This window comes from Prionailurus viverrinus, chromosome E2 (genome assembly GCF_022837055.1).
Source record: "Prionailurus viverrinus isolate Anna chromosome E2, UM_Priviv_1.0, whole genome shotgun sequence".
NCBI classification, from domain to species: domain Eukaryota; kingdom Metazoa; phylum Chordata; class Mammalia; order Carnivora; family Felidae; genus Prionailurus; species Prionailurus viverrinus.
In genome coordinates, this window is record NC_062575.1 from 54323886 (window position 1) to 54342032 (window position 18147).

Genomic DNA, 18147 nt, shown 5'->3' on the forward strand with positions numbered 1-18147 from the left:
TCCTTGGGAGAAATAACAGAAGTGGCATTGCTACATCATATTATTTATTTATTTGGAAAGTTTATTTATTTTGAGAGAGTGCATGCAGGAGGGGCAGAGAGGGAGAGGGAGAGAGAATCCCAAGCAGAAGGAACAGCATGTGCAAAGGCCCAGAGGTGGGAAACAGCCCGGCGGGGGAGGGGGGCTGTAGTGGTTTGAATAGTGCCCCCCCCAAAAGATACGTCCCTGTCCTCACCTCTGGAACCTATGAATGCGACTTTCTCTGGAAAAACAGTCCTTGCAGATATAATTAACTTAAGGATCTCAAGATAACATCCTGAGTTGGGGCACCTGGGTGGCTCAGTTGGTTAAGTGTCCGGCTTCAGCTTAGGTCATAATATCACAGTCCGTGGGTTCAAGCCCTGCACTGGCTCTGCATTCACAGTGCAGAGCCTGCTTGGGATTCTCTCTGTCCCTCTCTCTTTGCCTCTCTCTCTCTCTCTCTCTCAAAATAAATAAACGCTTAAAAAAAAAAAAAAAAGATCATCCAGGGTTATCCGAGTGGGCCCAACATCTAATGACAAGTGTTGTTATAAGAGACACCCAGAGGGGAGACACTTCTAGAGAAAGCCAGGTGAAGACAGAGGCAGAGATGGAGATATGCAGACACAAGCCAAGGAACCCCGGAGCTCCCAGGAGCTACGCTTAGGCCACGCATCCAATGCGGAGATGGCGTTGTGGCTGAAGCAGTCGGGGGTCCCCGCGGAGGCCAGGGCTGAGCAGTAGCAGCGGCAGCAGGGAGGTCTGCGGGCGACGCACGGGGTGGGGGCGCCCTCTGTCGGCTCCACTCGCACCCCTCACCTGGACGACCCCCCCCACACACACAGCCCCCTTCTCTGTCTCCCCTCTTTCTCCCCTCCCAGCTCTCCTTCCATCTCTTCCAGCGCTCGGCCCTCCTCCTTCTGACTCCTGTGCGCATCTCGGACCAGCCTTCCCCATTCAAGGAGAGGATGAAGTCCTCAGGGCGACCTTCTCCTTGTCCCGTGTGCATTGGTTCTGGCTGGAGCCCGCTCCCCATTCGCTGTGGGTCCCACCGGGGAATCAACCCAACTCGGTGCTCCGGGGCGCGCGTGAGACGCCACCTGTCACCACCAGGTGGCGCCCGTTGCCTCAGCCCGATCCACCCCGGGCTCACTATCGCCCCCCAAAATTTCCTTTCGCTTTCGATCTCTGGCTGTCACCCGGCCTGGCCCCTTCCACGCCCAGCCGGGGCAAGCCTGGTGCGTGAGGAGAAATGGACTCCGGGTCCCCGAGGGGCGGGGCTGGGGTCCCCCTCCTGGCTGAGGGAGGAGGGATGGGGGTCAGGTTCCTGGGTCCCTGGCCTGGGGAGGGTTCCGGGGACCGGACGTCGGGGTTCTTAGAAGGGGAGATGAGTTTTCACCGTAACTGGGGCTCATGCAGGAAGCCCGAGGGAGTAGGAGGCGGAAACTTAGCCACATCAAGGAGCCGAGGGAGGGGTGGGGAGGTGAAGGGGCGGGTGAGGAAGGGGCTGGGGTGTGGGGGTCTGAGACTCCCTCTTCTGTCCCTTCCAAGATCTGGCCATAGGCATGAGGGGCCTCCGGCCGAGATGATAGTGCTGGCGCCAGCCTGGAGCCCAACTGTGCGTATACCTGGGGGGCAAGCTGGGGGAGAGGCAGAGCCGGATCAAAATGGGCAGATCTGAGAGAGGAGGTGGACAGAGGTGGGGGACCTGGACAGGGGCTGGAACACGCACAGAGCGGGGGGACATAGGGGCAGGGGAGAGACGGACAAGGGTGGGGGACATGTACAGAAGAGAGGGACATGGACAGAGGTGGGAGACACAGACAGGGGTGGGGGACACGGACAGGGGTGGGGAACATGTACAGAGGAGGGGGACACGGGGCAGGGAAGAGACGGACAATGGTGGGAGACATGCACAGAGGAGGGGGACTTGGACAAGGGTGGGGGACAGCGACAGGGGTACGGGAGAGATGGACAGGGTCGGGGAAGAAATGGAGGTACAAATGGGGAAGGCAGGACCCACGTGGAGAAAGAGGAGAGCGGGACGGAGAGGGGCAGGTAGGTGGACAGAGAGAGAAAGTCCTGGGCTGAGGTGAGCAGACACGGGGAGCCGTGGGCGCAGCGGGGAAATGGGGAGCTGGGGGGACGGACGGGGCCAGCATCGGATACAGGCAGAGAGGAAGCGTGGAGGGGGGGGGCTGGTCCGAGACCGGCACGGGAGCCCCAAGCAGGAAGGCCGACTGCTGGATGAGAGGGAAGGAGACCTGGGAAGGGAGAAAGAGGGGAGACAGAGAGAAGGGGGCCGGGGTTGGGGGGGGGGTGGTGAGTGCCCAGGTGAGGGGTGCGTGTGGAGCCAACAGAGGGCGCCCCCACCCCGTGCCTCGCCCGCAGACCTCCCTGCTGCTGCTGCTACTGCTCAGCCCTGGCCTCCGCGGGTCCCCCGACTGTTCCTTCAGCCACAGCCCCATCTCCTCCACCTTCAAGGTCACCATCCGAAAGCTGGTGAGGGCCGGGTCCCATCGTCTCCGGTGCGCCTTTCTGCGCCCACTGGGGCTAAGTTCCCCCCTCTAGGTGTCTGGCTCTCTGTCCCCTTCTCTCTGGCTCTCTGTCCCCCTCTCTCTCTGTGGCTCCCTATCCCCCTCTCTCTGGGTCTCCATAGTTCCGTTTTCTCCTGTCTTCAGCCGGGTCTGACCCTGTTTTCTCCCATAGTCTGATTACCTGCTTCAGGATTACCCAGTCACCGTCGCCTCCAACCTACAGGACGTGAGTCGCAGATGGGAGGGGCTGGGGCGGGGGTAGACTCAGGAAGCACCACCCCTGGGTGGGGGGAGGAACTCGCCAGCCGGCCGACCTGCCCCTTCCTCCCCTGGGATGCAGGACCCCAGGCCCTGGCCCCTCATCCTTCCAGCCCCACCAGCACCGGCCCCCAGCCCCCTCCGCCGGCAGGCCCCCGAACTTGGGTTTTCTCTCCCAGGACGAGCTCTGTGGGCCATTCTGGCACCTGGTCCTGGCCCAGCGCTGGATGGGTCGGCTCAAGGCTGTGGCTGGGTCCCAGATGCAAAGCCTGCTGGAGGCGGTCAACACCGAGATACATTTTGTCACCTTGTGTGCCTTCCAGGTTAGCCCTGAACTTGGGAGACAGCTAGGGGAGTGCGTGAAATGCCTTCCTAGGGCTTACTTACTGGAGATTTCTTTAGACTAGCAACCCACGGGTGGTGGGGCTGGAACCCCAGTCCCCCTGGGGGGCCCCACTGCTGAAAAGAACGCTTCCCTAGGCACTGAAGGATGGCGAGGGTCCTGGGCCTAATGATCCAGTTCTGAGTTGATTTCTCAGGCCCGTTGCTGGGCGTTGCTGAGGGGTTCTCTCCCCTAGCAACCAGAAGGAGGCGATCCAAACCCCCTCGGGACCCAGATCTGACTGGGCCCGCTCGCTGTGCATCGCTAAGGACATCTCCCCTTAGCAATCCTGGGGGCAGGGGTCCAAACTCTCCCTCGGAGACCCTCAAGGGACCCTGTTAGGCATTGCCAGGCAGGGAAGGCCCTTGGCCTGAGCGGAGGGTGATGCGGTGGTGACGTCTCCCTCCCCTGCCCCCAGCCCCTCCCCAGCTGTCTTCGATTCGTCCAGACCAACATCTCCCACCTCCTGCAGGACACCTCCGAGCAGCTGGCGGCCTTGAAGCCCTGGATCACCCGCAGGAATTTCTCGGGGTGCCTGGAGCTACAGTGTCAGCCCGGTAAAGCCCCCCCAAGCCCCCCAAGCCCCCACCTCCTACCCTCACCTCTCGCATCCCACAGCCCCTCACCCCTTCCCCTCAGGCCATCCCAGACCCTGCTCTGCTCCCATTGGCTGTGTGACCTTGGGGCATGTCCCCCCAAGTTCATTCCTCTTTCTAGGCCTCAGTTTACCCATCTCTGAGAAGGGAACAGTCATCCCTGCCTTTTTCTTTTTTTTTCTTTCCAGTTTTTTTTTTCCAAGTTTCACTTATTTATTTTGAGAGAGAGAGAGAGAGAGCACAAGCAGGGGAAGGACAGAGAGAGGGAGAGGCGAATCCCAAGCAGGCTCTGTGCTATCAGCGAGGAGCCCAGTTCAGGGCTCGAACCCAGGCCCATAAATAAATAGGCTCTTACAAAAATAAATAAATAATTATTTAGTGTGACATTTCACGTCCTTTGTCCCCTATTAAATCTTTAGGAACCAGTGTGCATTTCACACTGCTGACACACGTGAATTCAGACTCTCGTAGGAGGTGTGTCAACAGTTGCTGGGGGAGGGGACTCACCAACTCTAAAGGATCAATGGGAAATCACAGAATCAGAATATAATGAGAGACTACGCCCTGTGAAAACATGACTTCTTCAGCATAGTAAGGTTTACTCTGTGGCCAAGTACATAATCCGTTATGTAACTGACCCTGTCTTAGGAGGAAAAGGGGGAAAAAAAATAGATTATTTTTTGGCAGGATCCGAGTTGAATCTGTGTGTACATATTTTCTCCCCACCTTACTATGATATCATTTGGAGGTTCCTGTCCTGGTATTTGTTACTAGATCTGTCAGATTGGTTGGTTTTTATTTCTGTTTTCGTTTAGTATTCTCTATACCACACCCGGGGCTGGAACTCACATCCCCAGGATCAGGAGTCACGCGCTCCACTGGCTGAGCCCGTCTGGTGCCCTTGAGAGGGATGGTTAAACACTACCTTTTGGGGCGCCTGGGTGGTTCATTCGGTTAAGCGTCTGACTTCGGCTCAGGTCATGATCTCACAGCTTGTGAGTTTGAGCCCTTCATCAGGCTCTGGACTGGTGGCTCAGAAACCAGAGCCTGCTTCGGATTCTGTGTCTCCCTCTCTCTCTGCCCCTCCCCTGCTCGCACTCTGTCTCTCTCTCTCTCTCTCTCTCTCTCTCTCTCTCTCTCAAAAATAAATAAATATCTGGGGCGCCTGGGTGGCGCAGTCGGTTAAGCGTACGACTTCAGCTCAGGTCACAATCTCGCGGTCCTCGAGTTCGAGCCCTGCGTCGGGCTCTGGGCTGATGGCTCAGAGCCTGGAGCCTACTTCCGATTCTGTGTCTCCCTCTCTCTCTGCCCCTCTCCCGTTCATGCTGTGTCTCTCTCTGTCTCAAAAATAAATAAACGTTAAAAAAAAATTTTTTTTTTTTTAAAAAAAGAGGAAAAACAGCTGAGTATAAGGAGCCCTATGCAGACAAATTACAACAGGGTGATGGAAGCATGGTCTGAGGTGGTTGGCTGGAAAGTCACTGAAAGTTGAGAATGAGGGAACAGCCAGTGCAAAGGCCCTGAGGCGGAAACCTGCCTATGTGTTTAAGGAAGAGTGAAGGGACACATGTGGCTGGAGCCCAGTGGGTGAAGGGAAGAGAGAATGGGGTGAGCGTATACAGGGAAGGGTCTCTGACCGTTTTATTATCTGCCCATTTGTCAATTTGTCATTTGGCCAGATATTTTATTTATGAAATTAAGCTATTATAATATTACTTAATGAGCACTAAGTAGTAGGGTCTGGCAATAAATAAGACCGATAAGGTTCCTGTCACCCGCATGGAGCTCACAGCCGATTGGAGGAAAAAGAGGAATAAACAAATCAATACATAAGCCCTAGAAATATATTTCTCCAGGGGCTCCTGGGGGGCTCAGTCGGTTGAGCGTCCGACTTTGGCTCAGGTCATGATCTCGCGGTTCATGGGTTCGAGCCCTGCGTTGGGCTCTGTGCTAATGGCTCAGAGTCTGGAGCCTGCTTCGGATTCTGAGTCTCCCTCTCTCTCTCGGTCCCTCCCCTGCCCTGCCCTGCTCTGCCCTTCTCTGACCCAGCCCTTCTCCTCACTCACCCAGCCTCCTCTCTCCCAGCAGACTCCTCCACCCCACTGCCCCCAAGGAGCCCCAGGGCCTTGGAGGCCACAGCCCTGCCAGCCCCTCAGGCCCCTCTGCTGCTCCTCCTGCTGCTGTTGCCTGTGGCTCTCTTGCTGATGTCCGCTGCCTGGTGCCTGCACTGGCGAAGGAGGAGATGGAGAACGCCCTACCCCAGGGAGCAGGTGAGCCAGCAGAATGGACAGAGGGCTTGGGGAGGTCTGAGGGGATGACACTGACCCTGTGGAGGCCACAGGCGCTTACGCCTCCAGGCTCTGGGATGTGCTGCCCCTGTGGCTCGTGGAGCATTGACTCGGTTCAGTGAATCCGTCACCAAGCCCAGCACTCTGGACTTTGTGTGTGTGTAGGGCAGGGGGAGGAGGGGGGGAGTATGCTCTGGATGAGGAAGACCACTCTGGGGCCATGATGACCGGACAGACTGGATGCTGGGCGAGGGTCCCGGGAGAGAGGACAAGGCCTGAGTCAGGGCCAGGACTGGCACCATGGGGATGGAGAGAAGGGGAAAGGCAGTTTCAAGAGTCAGGGATCAAGAAGGACAGGGCAGGGGCACCTGCGTGGCTCAGTCAGTGGAGCAGGCGACTCTTGATCCCCAGGTTGTGAGTTGGATCCTCACGTTGGGTGTAGCGATTACTTAAAAAGAAAATCTTAGGGGGCACCTGGGTTGCTCAGTTGGTTACGTGTCGAACTTCAGCTCAGGTCATGATCTCACAGTTCATGCGTTCGAGGCTCGCATCGGGCTCTGTGCGTGCTGACAGCTCAGAGCCTGGAGCCTGCTTGGGATTCTGTGTGTGTGTGTGTGTGTGTGTGTGTGTGTGTGTGTGTGTGTGTGTCTGCCCCTCCCCCACTGGCACTCTGTCTCTCAAAAGATGAGTAAACATTAAAAAAAATTTTTTTTTTTAATTTTTTTTTCCAACGTTTTTTAAATTTATTTTTGGGACAGAGAGAGACAGAGCATGAACGGGGGAGGGGCAGAGAGAGAGGGAGACACAGAATCGGAAACAGGCTCCAGGCTCTGAGCCATCAGCCCAGAGCCCGACGCGGGGCTTGAACTCACGGACCGGGAGATCGTGACCTGGCTGAAGTCGGACGCTTAACCGACTGCGCCACCCAGGCGCCCCTAAAAAAATTTTTAAATAAAATAAAATAGGGGCACCTGGGTGGCTCAGTCGGTTAAGCGTCCGACTTCGGCTCAGGTCATGATCTCACGGTTTGTGAGTTCAAGCCCCGCATCGGGTTCTGTGCTAACAGCTCAGAGTCTGGAGCCTGGGTCAGATTCTGTGTCTCCCTCTCTCTCTGCCCCTACCCCCACCTGTGCTCTGTCTCTCTCTATCAAAAATAAATAAATGTAAAAAAAAAAATAAAAGATAAAATTAAATAAAATCTTTAAAAAGCACATCTTTAAAAAACAAGACAAAAAGAACAGGGCTGCAGGTTGACAGGCTTGGGCAGGTGGCACAGAGGACCCTGGGTCTGGCCCAGTGGGGAACCTGAGGGACAAGGGAGATTAGGGAAAGAGAGTGAGCTCAGCGGGGACCTGGGTGCATGAGGGGGCCCCAGGGGAGACATTTGGCTACAGGAGTCTGCAAGCCAGGAGAGAGTAACCTCCTGAAGCGGGCGGAGGGGACCATCGTTGCAAAGACTTCCAGGTGTGAAAAAGTTGTGAGCGGAGTGTGGGTGTGAAAATCTAGGCCTCAAACACCAAGCAAGGGAGCTGGGACTTCCTGTCCAGGGTAGCAGGGAACCAGGGGAGGTGAGTGATGGAAAAAAGAAGGTGAGAACAGGTGTGAGGGCAGGAGGCAGGTGGGCCAGGAGGGAGAAAGGACAGAAAGCCTTAGTGGGTTCCTGATGGGCCCAGAGGACTCTAAGAAGAAGCAGTTTGCAATAATTGTTCACACATATAATGCCTTAGAGTTACAGCCCTTATGCTGGGCTTTCTACGAATTAACCTACTTAATTGAGAAGCTAGTGTCATTGTTATTTTGTTTCACAGAGGCTGAAACCAAGGCACAGAGAAGTAAATAATTTGCCAAAAGTCACACAGCACATGAGTGACAGAGCCAAGACTTGACTCTGGGCTTTCTGGGCATCTAAGCCTTTCCCTCTTCTGCCTCAGTTTCCTTATCTGTACAAAAGACTCTAATAATATTCTTTCTACCATAGAGTTGTCTGGAGGTTAAGTGGCACACACAAAGCCCTCAGAGCAAGGCTGTCCAACAGAAATAGAACACAAGCCACACATGTCATTTAAAACTTTCTAATAGTTGGGGCACCTGGCTCTCTCAGTCAGTAGAGCATGTAACTCTTGATCTCAGGGTTGTGAGTTCGAGCCCCACATTGGGCATGTAGATTACTTAAAAAAAAAAAACAACAACTTTCTAGTAGCCACATTTTTTTAAATGAAATTTAATTTTTTTTAGCGTGTATTCATTTTGAGAGGAGAGGGGAGGGGCAGAGAGAAAGGGAGAGAGAGAGAATCCCAAGCAGGCTCCACACTGTCAGCGCAGAGCCCCATGCAGGGCTCCATCTCACAAACTGTGAGATCATGATCTGAGCTAAAATCAAAAGTCAGACGCTTAACATCCAGGCGTCTTGTAGCCACATGTTTTTAAGTAAAAAGAAACAGGTAGCTTTAATATATTTTCTCTCACCCTGTGTATCCAAGATGTTGTCATTTCAACATGTAATCAATATTTTTAAAAATTATGGAGGCAGTTTACTCATTTTTTTAAATGTTTATTTTTGAGAGAGAGAGAGACAGAGCATGAGTGCGGTAGGGGCAGAGAGAGGGGGAGACACAGAATCTGAAGCAGGCTCCAGGCTCCGAGCTGTCAGCACAGAGCCCGACGTGGGGCTTGAACTCCCGAACTTCGAGATTATGACCTGAGCGGAAGTCGGACACTCAACCCACTGAGCCACCCAGGTGCCCCAAGATAGTTTACTCATTCTTTCATACCAAGTCTTTAAAATCCAGTGTGCATGCGACACTAAATTTTTATTAGAAATGCTTCATCTGTAGGGGTGCCTGGGGGCTCAGTCGGTTAAGCGTCTGACCAGCTCAGGCCATGACTTCACGGTTTGTGGGTTTGAGCCCTGCATTGGGGGCGGGGGGGGGGGGGGGGGGGGGGATGTGGTGACAGGTGTGGGGGTTGTGGAGCCTGGAGCCTGCTTGGGATTCTGGGTCTCCCTCTCTCTCTGTCCCTCCCCTGCTCTGTCTCTGTCTCTCTCAACAATAAATAAAAATTTTTAAAAAATTAAAAAAAAAAAAGATCATGACTTGAGCCCAAGTTAGACGCTTAACCAACAACTGAGCCGTCCAGGCGCCCCTACAAATTTTTTTTTTAAGGCCATCCATTGAGTTTTCCTCCCATCCTTGCTCCTATCCACTCTGCTTCCTGCTCTCCTAAGAAATACACCACTGCCTAAGTTTAAATTAGGTAAAATGTAACAGTCAGCTCCTTAGTTGCCTTGGAATGCTCACCTTCACATGGGGCTGCCTTGTGGCTGTGTTGGGAGAGCTCAGATCCCGCTGCTCCCATCGCTGTCAGAGAGAACCGTCTTGTCTCGGACAGCGATGCCCTAACACAGTGAGCGCTCACTGCAAATGGAATTGTTTTCAGTAGCCCTGCACTTGATCCTCTCCTCTCCTCTCTCCATGGACCCCCCCCCCAAGCAGCCCCGTGAGACAGACACATGTATCGTCCCATTTACAGAGGAAGACACTGAGGCCCAGAGAGAGGAATCACCTGCCCGAGGACACAGAGCCGGGACTCGGAGAAAGTCAGCTAGAGACTGGTTCCTTCCTCGACCACGCTGCCCCGCTCACTCTCCCCCCAGGATGGAGGCAACGCCAGCCCCCCACGCCAGCCCCAGACCCACCTATCCCCCTCTGTACAAAGTCCTTGTCCCCAGGAAATTGTATATAAATCATCCTTTTCTACCAGCTCTGGCCAGGCCTGTCTGTAGGTGGGGCATGGTGTGGACGGGGCAGTTTGCGTGCGAGTCTCGGTTTTTAGGTTAACGCAATGCTTCATTCAGTAGCCGTTTTCTGACGCCTCCTGGGGCCCAGAGCCAGTGCATGGCACTGCGGGGACCCAGATGCGAGTCAGAACCCACCCAGCCCCCTCAGGGCTCCTGATCTATGGGGGAGAAGACACGGGACCCCTCTGGGGTCAGTACAGAGTGACACGTTCTGATGGCAGGAGAACAGGCACTGTGGGAGCCCAGAGGAGGTACCCGGGCCAGCCCCAGACACCGGGGAAGCTCTCTGGAGGAAAGGACCCCAGGCAAAAAGCACTGGGATTGTGACATGCCAGATATTAGAAGGTGGGGCTGGAGAGGAGGACATCGCAGGTAAGGGACGCAGCAGAAGCCATCTGGAGTCATTCCCTCACACACTCTCGGATCGCATAGGGAAAACGACTTCCACCTGTTTTACAGATGAGGACGTTGAGGTCTAGACAGGCGAGGGGTTTGGCCAGGTCATAAGGAGGCACACCAGGCACTGGATCCAGACCTACCCAGTCTAGACTGGGCCCTGAACAGAAAGCCCGGTTGCCCTCTGCGGGCCACCACGTGCCCTGCAGCCTGCGCTCGCTTTAGCGGGCGAGCCCCCGCCCTAGAGGGAGATTAGCAGCCCCTCAAAAATATGGCGGCCGAGGCTGGCCAGCCCCGCCCCAGCTGAGCCGTCCTACCCCCACGTGATCTCTCGCCCCTCACAGCAATGGCTATCTAAGAGCCGGCGAGAAGAATTGGACCCGGATTGGACAGGCGGGAGACGACCCGCCTTCTAGCGGGGCCTCGCTGCGCACGCGCTAGACGCTTCAACCAATGCAAAGACGGAAAGCTGCCCGCACAGCCCATGCGGCGTCACTTCCTCCGCCCCTGTTTCAAGGGATAAGAAACCCTGCGCAGAGCCTTCCTCCTTTCCTAGGCGGCTGCCGAAGATGGCGGAGGCTCAGGTGCGGGCTCCGCGCGGGCCGGGGAGGCGTGGGGCCGGGTGGGATCCAGGCCGGGGCCGAGTTATACCCTCTTTCCCCTCGTAGGTGTATTGTGAGACCTAATCTAGGTTAATTGAGCGAAACGGGGCAGCTTTTGGTCTAAGAAGAGTCTGCAACGGGGGAAATAGGAAATACACGGGGGGTTTTCTTGGTCGGTGACTGGCTAAAATGCGGCATCGTTCCTCCCTTAGGGGTGATTATGGGGGCTCCCAGCACGGGAAGAGTTAGTTTCAAATTAGGTCTCGTTTGCCTTTGTCCCTTGGCCGAATGAGACCCGTGTGTCCCCAGCGGCGGGGAAGCACGCAGAAAGCGCCTGGGCGGCCTCGCGGCGGTGAGACGCCGAGGACTGACCAACATGCCCCAGTCGCGCGTTGCTTCAACCTCGTGGGACTGCTAATCCGTGTTCTGCAGCTTTGAGCGTTTTCGTAGGAAACTTAGGCAGTGGGTCCAGAGCGTTCTCGCCTACAGGGCGTGCAGGAACCCCTTTTTCTCTTGCTCGTTGGGGTTGATTTTAAAGATCTGAAAGGAGGGACCTGTAATAAAAAGCCTCCACAACCCCGGGACCTACACTGTTCTTAAACGGGAGGTGGGGGGGGGGGGAGGTTGGGGACCTCGAGGGACACAGCAGAAGCTTAGGTCTGAGTCCCCGCACTCCTGTCATTTCTTTTCTGTAAACGAGGGGATGGCTCGGGGAAATGGTCCCCGTGTGAATTTCATCTAAGGAGTCTGAGTGGTTGAGGAAGGAAAAAGCAAGCGTGTGCCCTGGGGAAAGTGGTAGAGAAGTTCTCTGAACACGTGTTCCTGGCACGGCTTGTGTTGTATTTTGTGTAATTCCCTGACCTTCCCATAACGTTCCTGAGGCAGATACTGTTATCCTCATCTTCCAGGTGAGGAGGCTGGAGATTTTTAGCCAAAGTCACATTGTCAGGAAGTCTGGCTTTAGATTCTGTACCCTTCTGCCTTCCAACAATCACAAGTATATAACAAGCACTCGGTAAGAGTGGGGACTTTGCTCTTGGTGAAGCAGCTGAGGATTCGGTGTTGAGCAGTTCACCCAGGGACACAGTTAGTCCATGTAAAACCCAGCACAGGCTTTTGTCTACACCGCAGAGCCTCACCCACACTGGGCCCGTTTCCTTTACTATTTCAGTTTGTGCTGGAAACGATTTTGCCCTTGAGATCAGGAGAGAGTGAATCCGTCAGCATTCCCGCAGCTGGTGTCACCGATGATAAATTCTAACTGGGTCCGTGGACAGAGTGTTGCCAGTCTTTGTTCAAGTCCCAGCACGTTCTCTCAGCCTTGAATGTAATCTGGGCTTAAACAATTCCTGCCCTTCAGGCAGCTATGAGATGTGAGGCAAGGTCTTTGTTTTATTCCATTTACTGAAGTCTCGAGTCCCCCATTTGCTTGCTTGGCCACATCTGTAAAATGGGCCTTGGGTCCTAGTTTCCAGGCGTGCTAATGGATAGGAATTGCTCTGGGGGAGAAGGTGAAAGAATCAAGTAGAAAGCAATGGTTGCTTTGGGGGGTGGGTAGTCAGTGCCGTGGGTGTGTCTAAGCTCTCCCCCCATCTCCACCAGGTCCTGGTGCTCGATGGCAGAGGCCATCTCCTGGGCCGCCTGGCGGCCATTGTGGCCAAACAGGTGCTGCTGGGTAAGTCTGCTCTGCCCCCCCCGACCGAGTCCCAACCAGAGGTCCGTGATGAGCAACAATCACCATCTTTCGTTTGAGTCTCACGACCATGAGATAACCCCATGCACCGCTCTGAGACCTGCCAGCCCCTCCCTGTCCCGGGGTCGGGGGCTCCAACGTGGAACGTTCTTTTCCTGTTTGGCTGTGAATTTAAGCACAAGTCTAGCTCTGTGACTTGGGTGGGGCAAGGGGATCCCCTGCCAGGGTCTTGGGTTTCTTGTGCCTTACGGTCAGTTCCATACAGGGGAGGACCCCTGTTTCCGGGTCCTCGGCGTAACCGGGCAGGTGTGTGGTGGCCAGTTTGTAGGTAAAGCGCTCGGCTGGCTACCTAGCTTTTGTTCTCCTCCGTCACCTCGTTTTCCTTTTTCTCTAGGCCGGAAGGTCGTCGTCGTGCGCTGCGAGGGCATCAACATTTCTGGCAATTTCTACAGAAACAAGTGTAAGTTCGGACATGGGAGAAGGGCTAGAGAGGATTGACCTGGGAGAGCCTCAGGCTTCCTTGGCTCCAAAAGTGAGCCCGCAGGTGGTGGGAGGTGCCCGTGTGAGTTCCTAAAAGGCCCCCGGGAGTGTGGATGTGCGTGTGTCTGGGGCTGAGCCTTCGCGCTGTTCTCTCCCCGCAGTGAAGTACTTGGCCTTCCTCCGCAAGCGGATGAACACCAACCCATCCCGAGGCCCCTACCACTTCCGCGCGCCCAGCCGCATCTTCTGGCGGACGGTGCGAGGTGAGCTGGGCCCGAGGACCGCAGGCGGGGACGGCCGGGTGGCCAGTGATGAGGACTTCTCCCACTCGTGTTCGAGTTCCCCAACCGTGAGATGACTCCACATGCACTACCATCTGAGGCCGCCTGTGCGCCGGCGGGGCGGGGGTCCTCGTGAGCGCCGGTGAGCGAGCCTGCCGCCCCTCTGCCCACAGGCATGCTGCCCCACAAGACCAAGCGAGGCCAGGCCGCCCTGGACCGCCTCAAGGTGTTTGATGGGATCCCGCCCCCCTACGACAAGGTGAGCGTGACGTTCCCGTGCCGCATTCGTGTGCGCGGCGTCCGTGATGTTGCACAGTCGTACCTACATTGTTTGATCCTCGTGAGAACAGCGCTGACTGAGACGCTCTTCCAGCCAGCCTTGTCCCCTGTCTGTCCCTCACTCCAGGTTTCTTAAGCCCCTCTCCTTCTCTAACAGAAAAAGCGGATGGTGGTTCCCGCCGCCCTCAAAGTTGTGCGGCTGAAGCCTACACGGAAGGTGAGCTGTCGGTTACATGGAGTGGTCTCGCTGGGGGGGGGGGTGGGGGGTGGACTTGAGGTCCCGGAGGCTGGCAGATGATGTCTCTTTCTCACGATGGTCTGCGGATGCCACTGCCGGCAGTGCCGACAACGCCAATGGCTCAGCTGATGCCAGGAGGAGGGGGCGGGGAGCCCTTACGGGGTCTGCTGTGACAGCTTGTCACCTGTCCCCTAGCCACCCTGGCTCCACTTCGCTTCTCCCCCTTCCCCCGCAGTTTGCTTACCTGGGGCGCCTGGCTCACGAGGTTGGCTGGAAGTACCAGGCAGTAACGGCCACCCTGGAGGAGAAGCGGAAGGAGAAGGCCAAGATCCATTACCGGAAGAAGAAGCAGCTTGTGGTGAGGATGGGCTGGAAGCTAAGGGCACCAGGCTCGGGCAGGGCCTTTGGGGGCGGGGGCGTGTCTGGATGCGGCGGTTCAGCCCCCGGAGGCCTCTCTGAGGCCCAGCTGAGGGAGGGGAGTGGGATCGGGTGGTGTCCCAGGCGGCAGCCACCGACCGACCGGCATCTGTCCTCCTCACCCCACAGAGGCTACGGAAACAGGCCGAAAAGAACGTGGAGGGGAAAATCAACAAATACACAGAGGTCCTCAAGACCCACGGACTCCTGGTCTGAGCCCAATAAAATTGACTGTTTATTCCTCATGCTTGGCCTGGCCTGCGCTTCCTCCATCGCCGCCCTAGGATGTGGGGGACTCCGGGGGCCCCTGTTTAGGTGCCACAGGCAGCCTGGGCCTTAGAATACTGGGACCACAGGGCTTTAGTCACTGCTGCTCAGGAAGGCCTCCTAAAATGTTCAAACGGCTCTAAGAGCTTTGAGGCATAGATTGCCCGTGACGTCCTCATTCACGAAGTTTTAAGAAGTTGACAGTTGCAACAACTAGGGCAGTTTCACCATTCGCAAAAAAAAAAAAGATACCTGGAAAGTGATCGGAGGGGGACCCTGCGTTGTGCACGGGGTGTGTCCAAACTTCCCACGCGGTCAGGTGCTAACGCTGCAGCTGTTAGGGTGAGGGTGCTGAGGGCCAAGCTTGGTGTCCACAAAGGTATTTCCAGGTGCACACACACGGAAGGACAGCCGGGGGTCACAGGCACTGCCCTCTGGCTTTCCCTGTACTTTGTGATCCCAAACCAATAAATTATTTTTAAAGAAATGTGGTGTCTTGGCAGTGTGTGTCTGCTGCGGAGGCAGGCCCAGTGGAGGGAGGCCCCCTGGGCAAGAAAAGTCGCTTGTCACAACGGTTGTGCCCTGTAACCTGCCCTTCAAGGAATTTCCTCCAGGGTCCCGCGTAGGTCCACGTAGTTCTCAAAACCGCCACGGCCTGAGGCTGCCTGGTGGGTGAAGCTGTCGAGTCAGCTGTAAAGTATGGAGTTGCCACCATCTCAGACCCAGTCCCATCCTCGCGGTCCTATGGGCCCTTCTGGTCTGGGCCACACCAGGAAGTCTGGGCTTTTTTGGAAAGAAAGGGACAGGGAATGTTCTGCAAGTAGTAATGCACTGGAAACGGGAATGTTAAATTTCGTGATGCCTTTTTTTTGTTGTTAATGTTTATTTTTGGGAGTGTGCGTGAGCAGGGGAGGCGCAGAGAGAGGGAGACCGCATCTGAAGCAGGCTCCGAGCTGTCCACACAGCCTGACGCTGGGCTCATACCCACAAGCCACGGGATCCTGACCTGAGCCGAAGTCAGAAGCATAATCGCTGAGCCACCCAGGTGCCCCTCCGTGATGCTTTGTAAGACAAAAGCTAGACCTTTTAGACCTGGAAGGGTAGACATGGAGCATTTAGCAGCTACCCAGTTAACTGTCACCTGTTAACGTGCCCTTAGGGATTAATGGGCAAGGCTTGAAAATGTAATGTTTTTTGAGGGAGATCCAAGTGGGGGGAAAGGCAGAGAGGGAGACATCATCCCAAGCAGGCTCTACCCTGTCAGCACAGAGCTCGATAGGGGCTCAAATCTGCGAACTTGATACTGACCTGGGCCAAGACCAAGACCTGGACGCTTAACTGAGCCACCCTGGTGCCCAATAGCTGGAAATTTTCTAATTTAGAAGGTCAGTATTCAAATGTCTAACGGTGCAAAGAAAACTACTTGAATATGTTAAACATTTCACTGTGTAATTCGCAGGGCAAGTTATAACTCCCGTGTCCTGTCGTGGTTAATCTTCCCAAGATGTCCAAACTCAGTGGCTTAGGTTTTCTCTGCGAATCGTTTAACAAATCAGTGGTACCTTTAGCTTTCCCGGGGTTCCCCTTCACCACAGGAGGTGACTCCAGGAGCGACCAAAAACGACAGAGTTCAAATGCTGTTAACAAAACTGTTAAAGCAGCACAATGTAGTCCCACCAAAAGCAGGATCCCTTAAAAAGATACACTCGGCTTTATAAGCACGTACAACTTGCCACTTGAAAAACCAACCACGTCGGGGCGCCTGGGTAGCTCAGTCACGCAGCCGACTTTGGTGCAGATGATCTCGAGGTTCGTGAGTGCGAGCCCCACGCAGGGCTCTGTGCTGACAGAGCCTGGAGCCTGCTTTGGATTCTGTGCCTCCCTCTGTCTCTGCCCTTCCCCTACTCACGCTCTCTCTCTCAAAAATAAATACAAACGTTAAAAAAAATTTATTTTTCATCTGTAAAAAAAACAAGCCACAGACTGGGAGGAAATGTTTGCAAATCATCTCTTTTGAAGAACTTGTATCCCAGGTGTGTGTGTGTGTGTGTGTGTGTGTGTGTGTAAAGGAGAAAAAAGAAACAACCAAGTAAATTTGAGCAAGAATTTGGAGAACTATATCACCCAAAAAGATCTACAAATGGTCAATGAACACATGAGAAGCTGCTGGACATCATTTACCATTTGAAAATAGACTTTCTGGGCATCCCCTAATCCTTCCTGGAGGGCAATTGCGGAGACTCCAACACCCGGGTCAGCTGCAGAAACATTTTCAGAGCTCGATCTTGCAACTCGCCCAACCGCTCACCACCAAGGCACTCCCCCCAGCAGCGCGTGGGCACGCCTGGCCCATCTCCGCCACGTAATAGCAACCTTTCCCATCCTGGGCCATGTGCAGGGTACAAGGGAGGGTCGTATTTTGCAAGGCATTGGGGTGCACCCTGGAGAACGTGAGCTTCTCCAGGTCAAGGAGGGTTTGCATTTCCGCTGTGAAACACTGGTAAGTACGCCTGAAACCCGGCAGGGGCAGGAAATATTCGCTCAAGTGGTAATAACTAGGGTTGGCTGAAGTTGGTTATTGGACGTCAAGGCTCTTGGACACTGCAGGTCTGAAAATCAAGGGTAGTGGTCCAACCCACGCTTAAAATGAATATAGAAATAGAAACAGGAAAAAAAAAAATCAGTGAGTTGCAGGAAGGAAAAGAGAAAGTTAAGTTAGAAAGCATGAGGAAGGGGAGGCCTGGCTGGCTCAATCGGAAGAGCATGCGGCTCTTGATCACGGGGCTGTGAGTTTGAGCCCCACGTTGGGTAGAGAGATTACTTAAATACATAAACTCAGAAAAAGAAAGCAAGAGGAAGGAAGGGAAGAGGAGGACAGAGAAACAGGTGTTTGGTCACAGTGCAGAATGTACTTCCTACTGTGGTTGTGGTCATTAAAAGCTGTGCAGCTACATATCTCCAAACTGCCCCCACCCCCTTCACGGTGAAGCAGTATTTTTTTTCCCTTTTCCCTTATCATCAAAATCTCACCAGCTATTCTGAGCAAATTGCAAAATACTGAGCATTTTAAAAACCAGAGAGGAAATCACACTTAATCTCACCACCTGGAGATGCAAACCACCAGGGCCAGCATCATGCATTTCCTTCCAGGCTTTTTTCTAAGTCACTTTTGTACATAGTTTAGCACACATTGCAGATAACCACTCTTGAGGCCTGCTTTTTTTTTTTTAATTAAATATAATAAATCCTTATCAAGTTATTCAAACACTCCAGAAATTACTTTTTCCTTTAAAACAATAAACCTAATTGGGGCGCCTGGGTGGCTCAGTCGGTTGAGCGTCCGACTTCAGCTCAGGTCACGATCTCGCGATCTCGCGGTCCGTGAGTACGAGCCCCGCGTCAGGCTCTCTGGGCTGATGGCTCGGAGCCTGGAGCCTCTTTCCGATTCTGTGTCTCCCTCTCTCTCTGCCCCTCCCCCGTTCATGCTCTGTCTCTCTCTGTCCCAAAAATAAATAAAAAACGTTGAGGGGCGCCTGGGTGGCGCAGTCGGTTGAGCCTCCGACTTCAGCCAGGCCACGATCTCGCGGTCTGGGAGTTCGAGCCCTGCGTCAGGCTC

The 18147-nt window shown here is 54.6% G+C and overlaps 2 protein-coding genes and 4 non-coding genes across 10 annotated transcripts; all 6 read left to right on the forward strand.

The window, feature by feature from the left end:
• Positions 1 to 1181: 1181 nt before the first annotated feature.
• Positions 1182 to 9840, forward strand: FLT3LG (fms related receptor tyrosine kinase 3 ligand). Of its 4 annotated transcripts, XM_047835776.1 has the most exons (8): positions 1182 to 1259; positions 1573 to 1639; positions 2413 to 2523; positions 2731 to 2784; positions 2996 to 3139; positions 3617 to 3755; positions 5880 to 6064; positions 9611 to 9840. In XM_047835776.1, the coding sequence occupies exons 2-8, from the start codon at positions 1607 to 1609 to the stop codon at positions 9821 to 9823; spliced, it is 879 nt and encodes a 292-aa protein (XP_047691732.1). In that variant the 5' UTR covers positions 1182 to 1259; positions 1573 to 1606; the 3' UTR covers positions 9824 to 9840. The 4 variants fall into 4 exon arrangements, with proteins under 4 accessions (XP_047691732.1, XP_047691729.1, XP_047691730.1 ...); XM_047835773.1 differs by lacking the exon at positions 1182 to 1259 and having other exon boundaries at positions 5883 to 6064; XM_047835774.1 differs by lacking the exon at positions 1182 to 1259 and having other exon boundaries at positions 3671 to 3755.
• Positions 9841 to 10771: 931 nt separating this feature from the next.
• Positions 10772 to 14509, forward strand: RPL13A (ribosomal protein L13a). 2 transcript variants are annotated; one of them, XM_047836727.1, is made up of 8 exons: positions 10772 to 10858; positions 12479 to 12551; positions 12964 to 13029; positions 13211 to 13312; positions 13504 to 13589; positions 13767 to 13826; positions 14083 to 14205; positions 14394 to 14509. In XM_047836727.1, exons 1-8 carry the CDS (start codon positions 10844 to 10846, stop codon positions 14478 to 14480), a joined length of 612 nt encoding a protein of 203 aa, XP_047692683.1. In that variant the 5' UTR covers positions 10772 to 10843; the 3' UTR covers positions 14481 to 14509. The 2 variants fall into 2 exon arrangements, with proteins under 2 accessions (XP_047692683.1, XP_047692684.1); XM_047836728.1 differs by lacking the exon at positions 10772 to 10858 and adding an exon at positions 11810 to 11891.
• LOC125153880 (small nucleolar RNA Z195/SNORD33/SNORD32 family) lies at positions 12590 to 12672 on the forward strand. Its single transcript, XR_007147615.1, has one exon. It is a non-coding gene; the product is annotated as a small nucleolar RNA Z195/SNORD33/SNORD32 family (small nucleolar RNA).
• Positions 13351 to 13435, forward strand: LOC125153879 (small nucleolar RNA Z195/SNORD33/SNORD32 family). The gene has a single exon (XR_007147614.1). It is a non-coding gene; the product is annotated as a small nucleolar RNA Z195/SNORD33/SNORD32 family (small nucleolar RNA).
• On the forward strand, positions 13626 to 13697 carry LOC125153881 (small nucleolar RNA SNORD34). The gene has a single exon (XR_007147616.1). It is a non-coding gene; the product is annotated as a small nucleolar RNA SNORD34 (small nucleolar RNA).
• Positions 13899 to 13985, forward strand: LOC125153824 (small nucleolar RNA SNORD35). Its single transcript, XR_007147574.1, has one exon. It is a non-coding gene; the product is annotated as a small nucleolar RNA SNORD35 (small nucleolar RNA).
• Positions 14510 to 18147: the final 3638 nt, after the last annotated feature.

Coding starts and splice junctions, on each gene's coding strand:
- FLT3LG (XM_047835776.1), top strand. CDS start 1,607: ATGATAGTGCTGGCGCCAGCCTGGAGCCCAACT. Junction 3,756..5,879: donor GGAGCTACAGTGTCAGCCCG/GTAAAGCCCCCC, acceptor CCTCTCTCCCAG/CAGACTCCTCCACCCCACTG. Junction 6,065..9,610: donor CGCCCTACCCCAGGGAGCAG/GTGAGCCAGCAG, acceptor TCCCATTTACAG/AGGAAGACACTGAGGCCCAG.
- RPL13A (XM_047836727.1), top strand. Junction 12,552..12,963: donor GGCCAAACAGGTGCTGCTGG/GTAAGTCTGCTC, acceptor CTTTTTCTCTAG/GCCGGAAGGTCGTCGTCGTG. Junction 13,313..13,503: donor CTTCTGGCGGACGGTGCGAG/GTGAGCTGGGCC, acceptor CTCTGCCCACAG/GCATGCTGCCCCACAAGACC.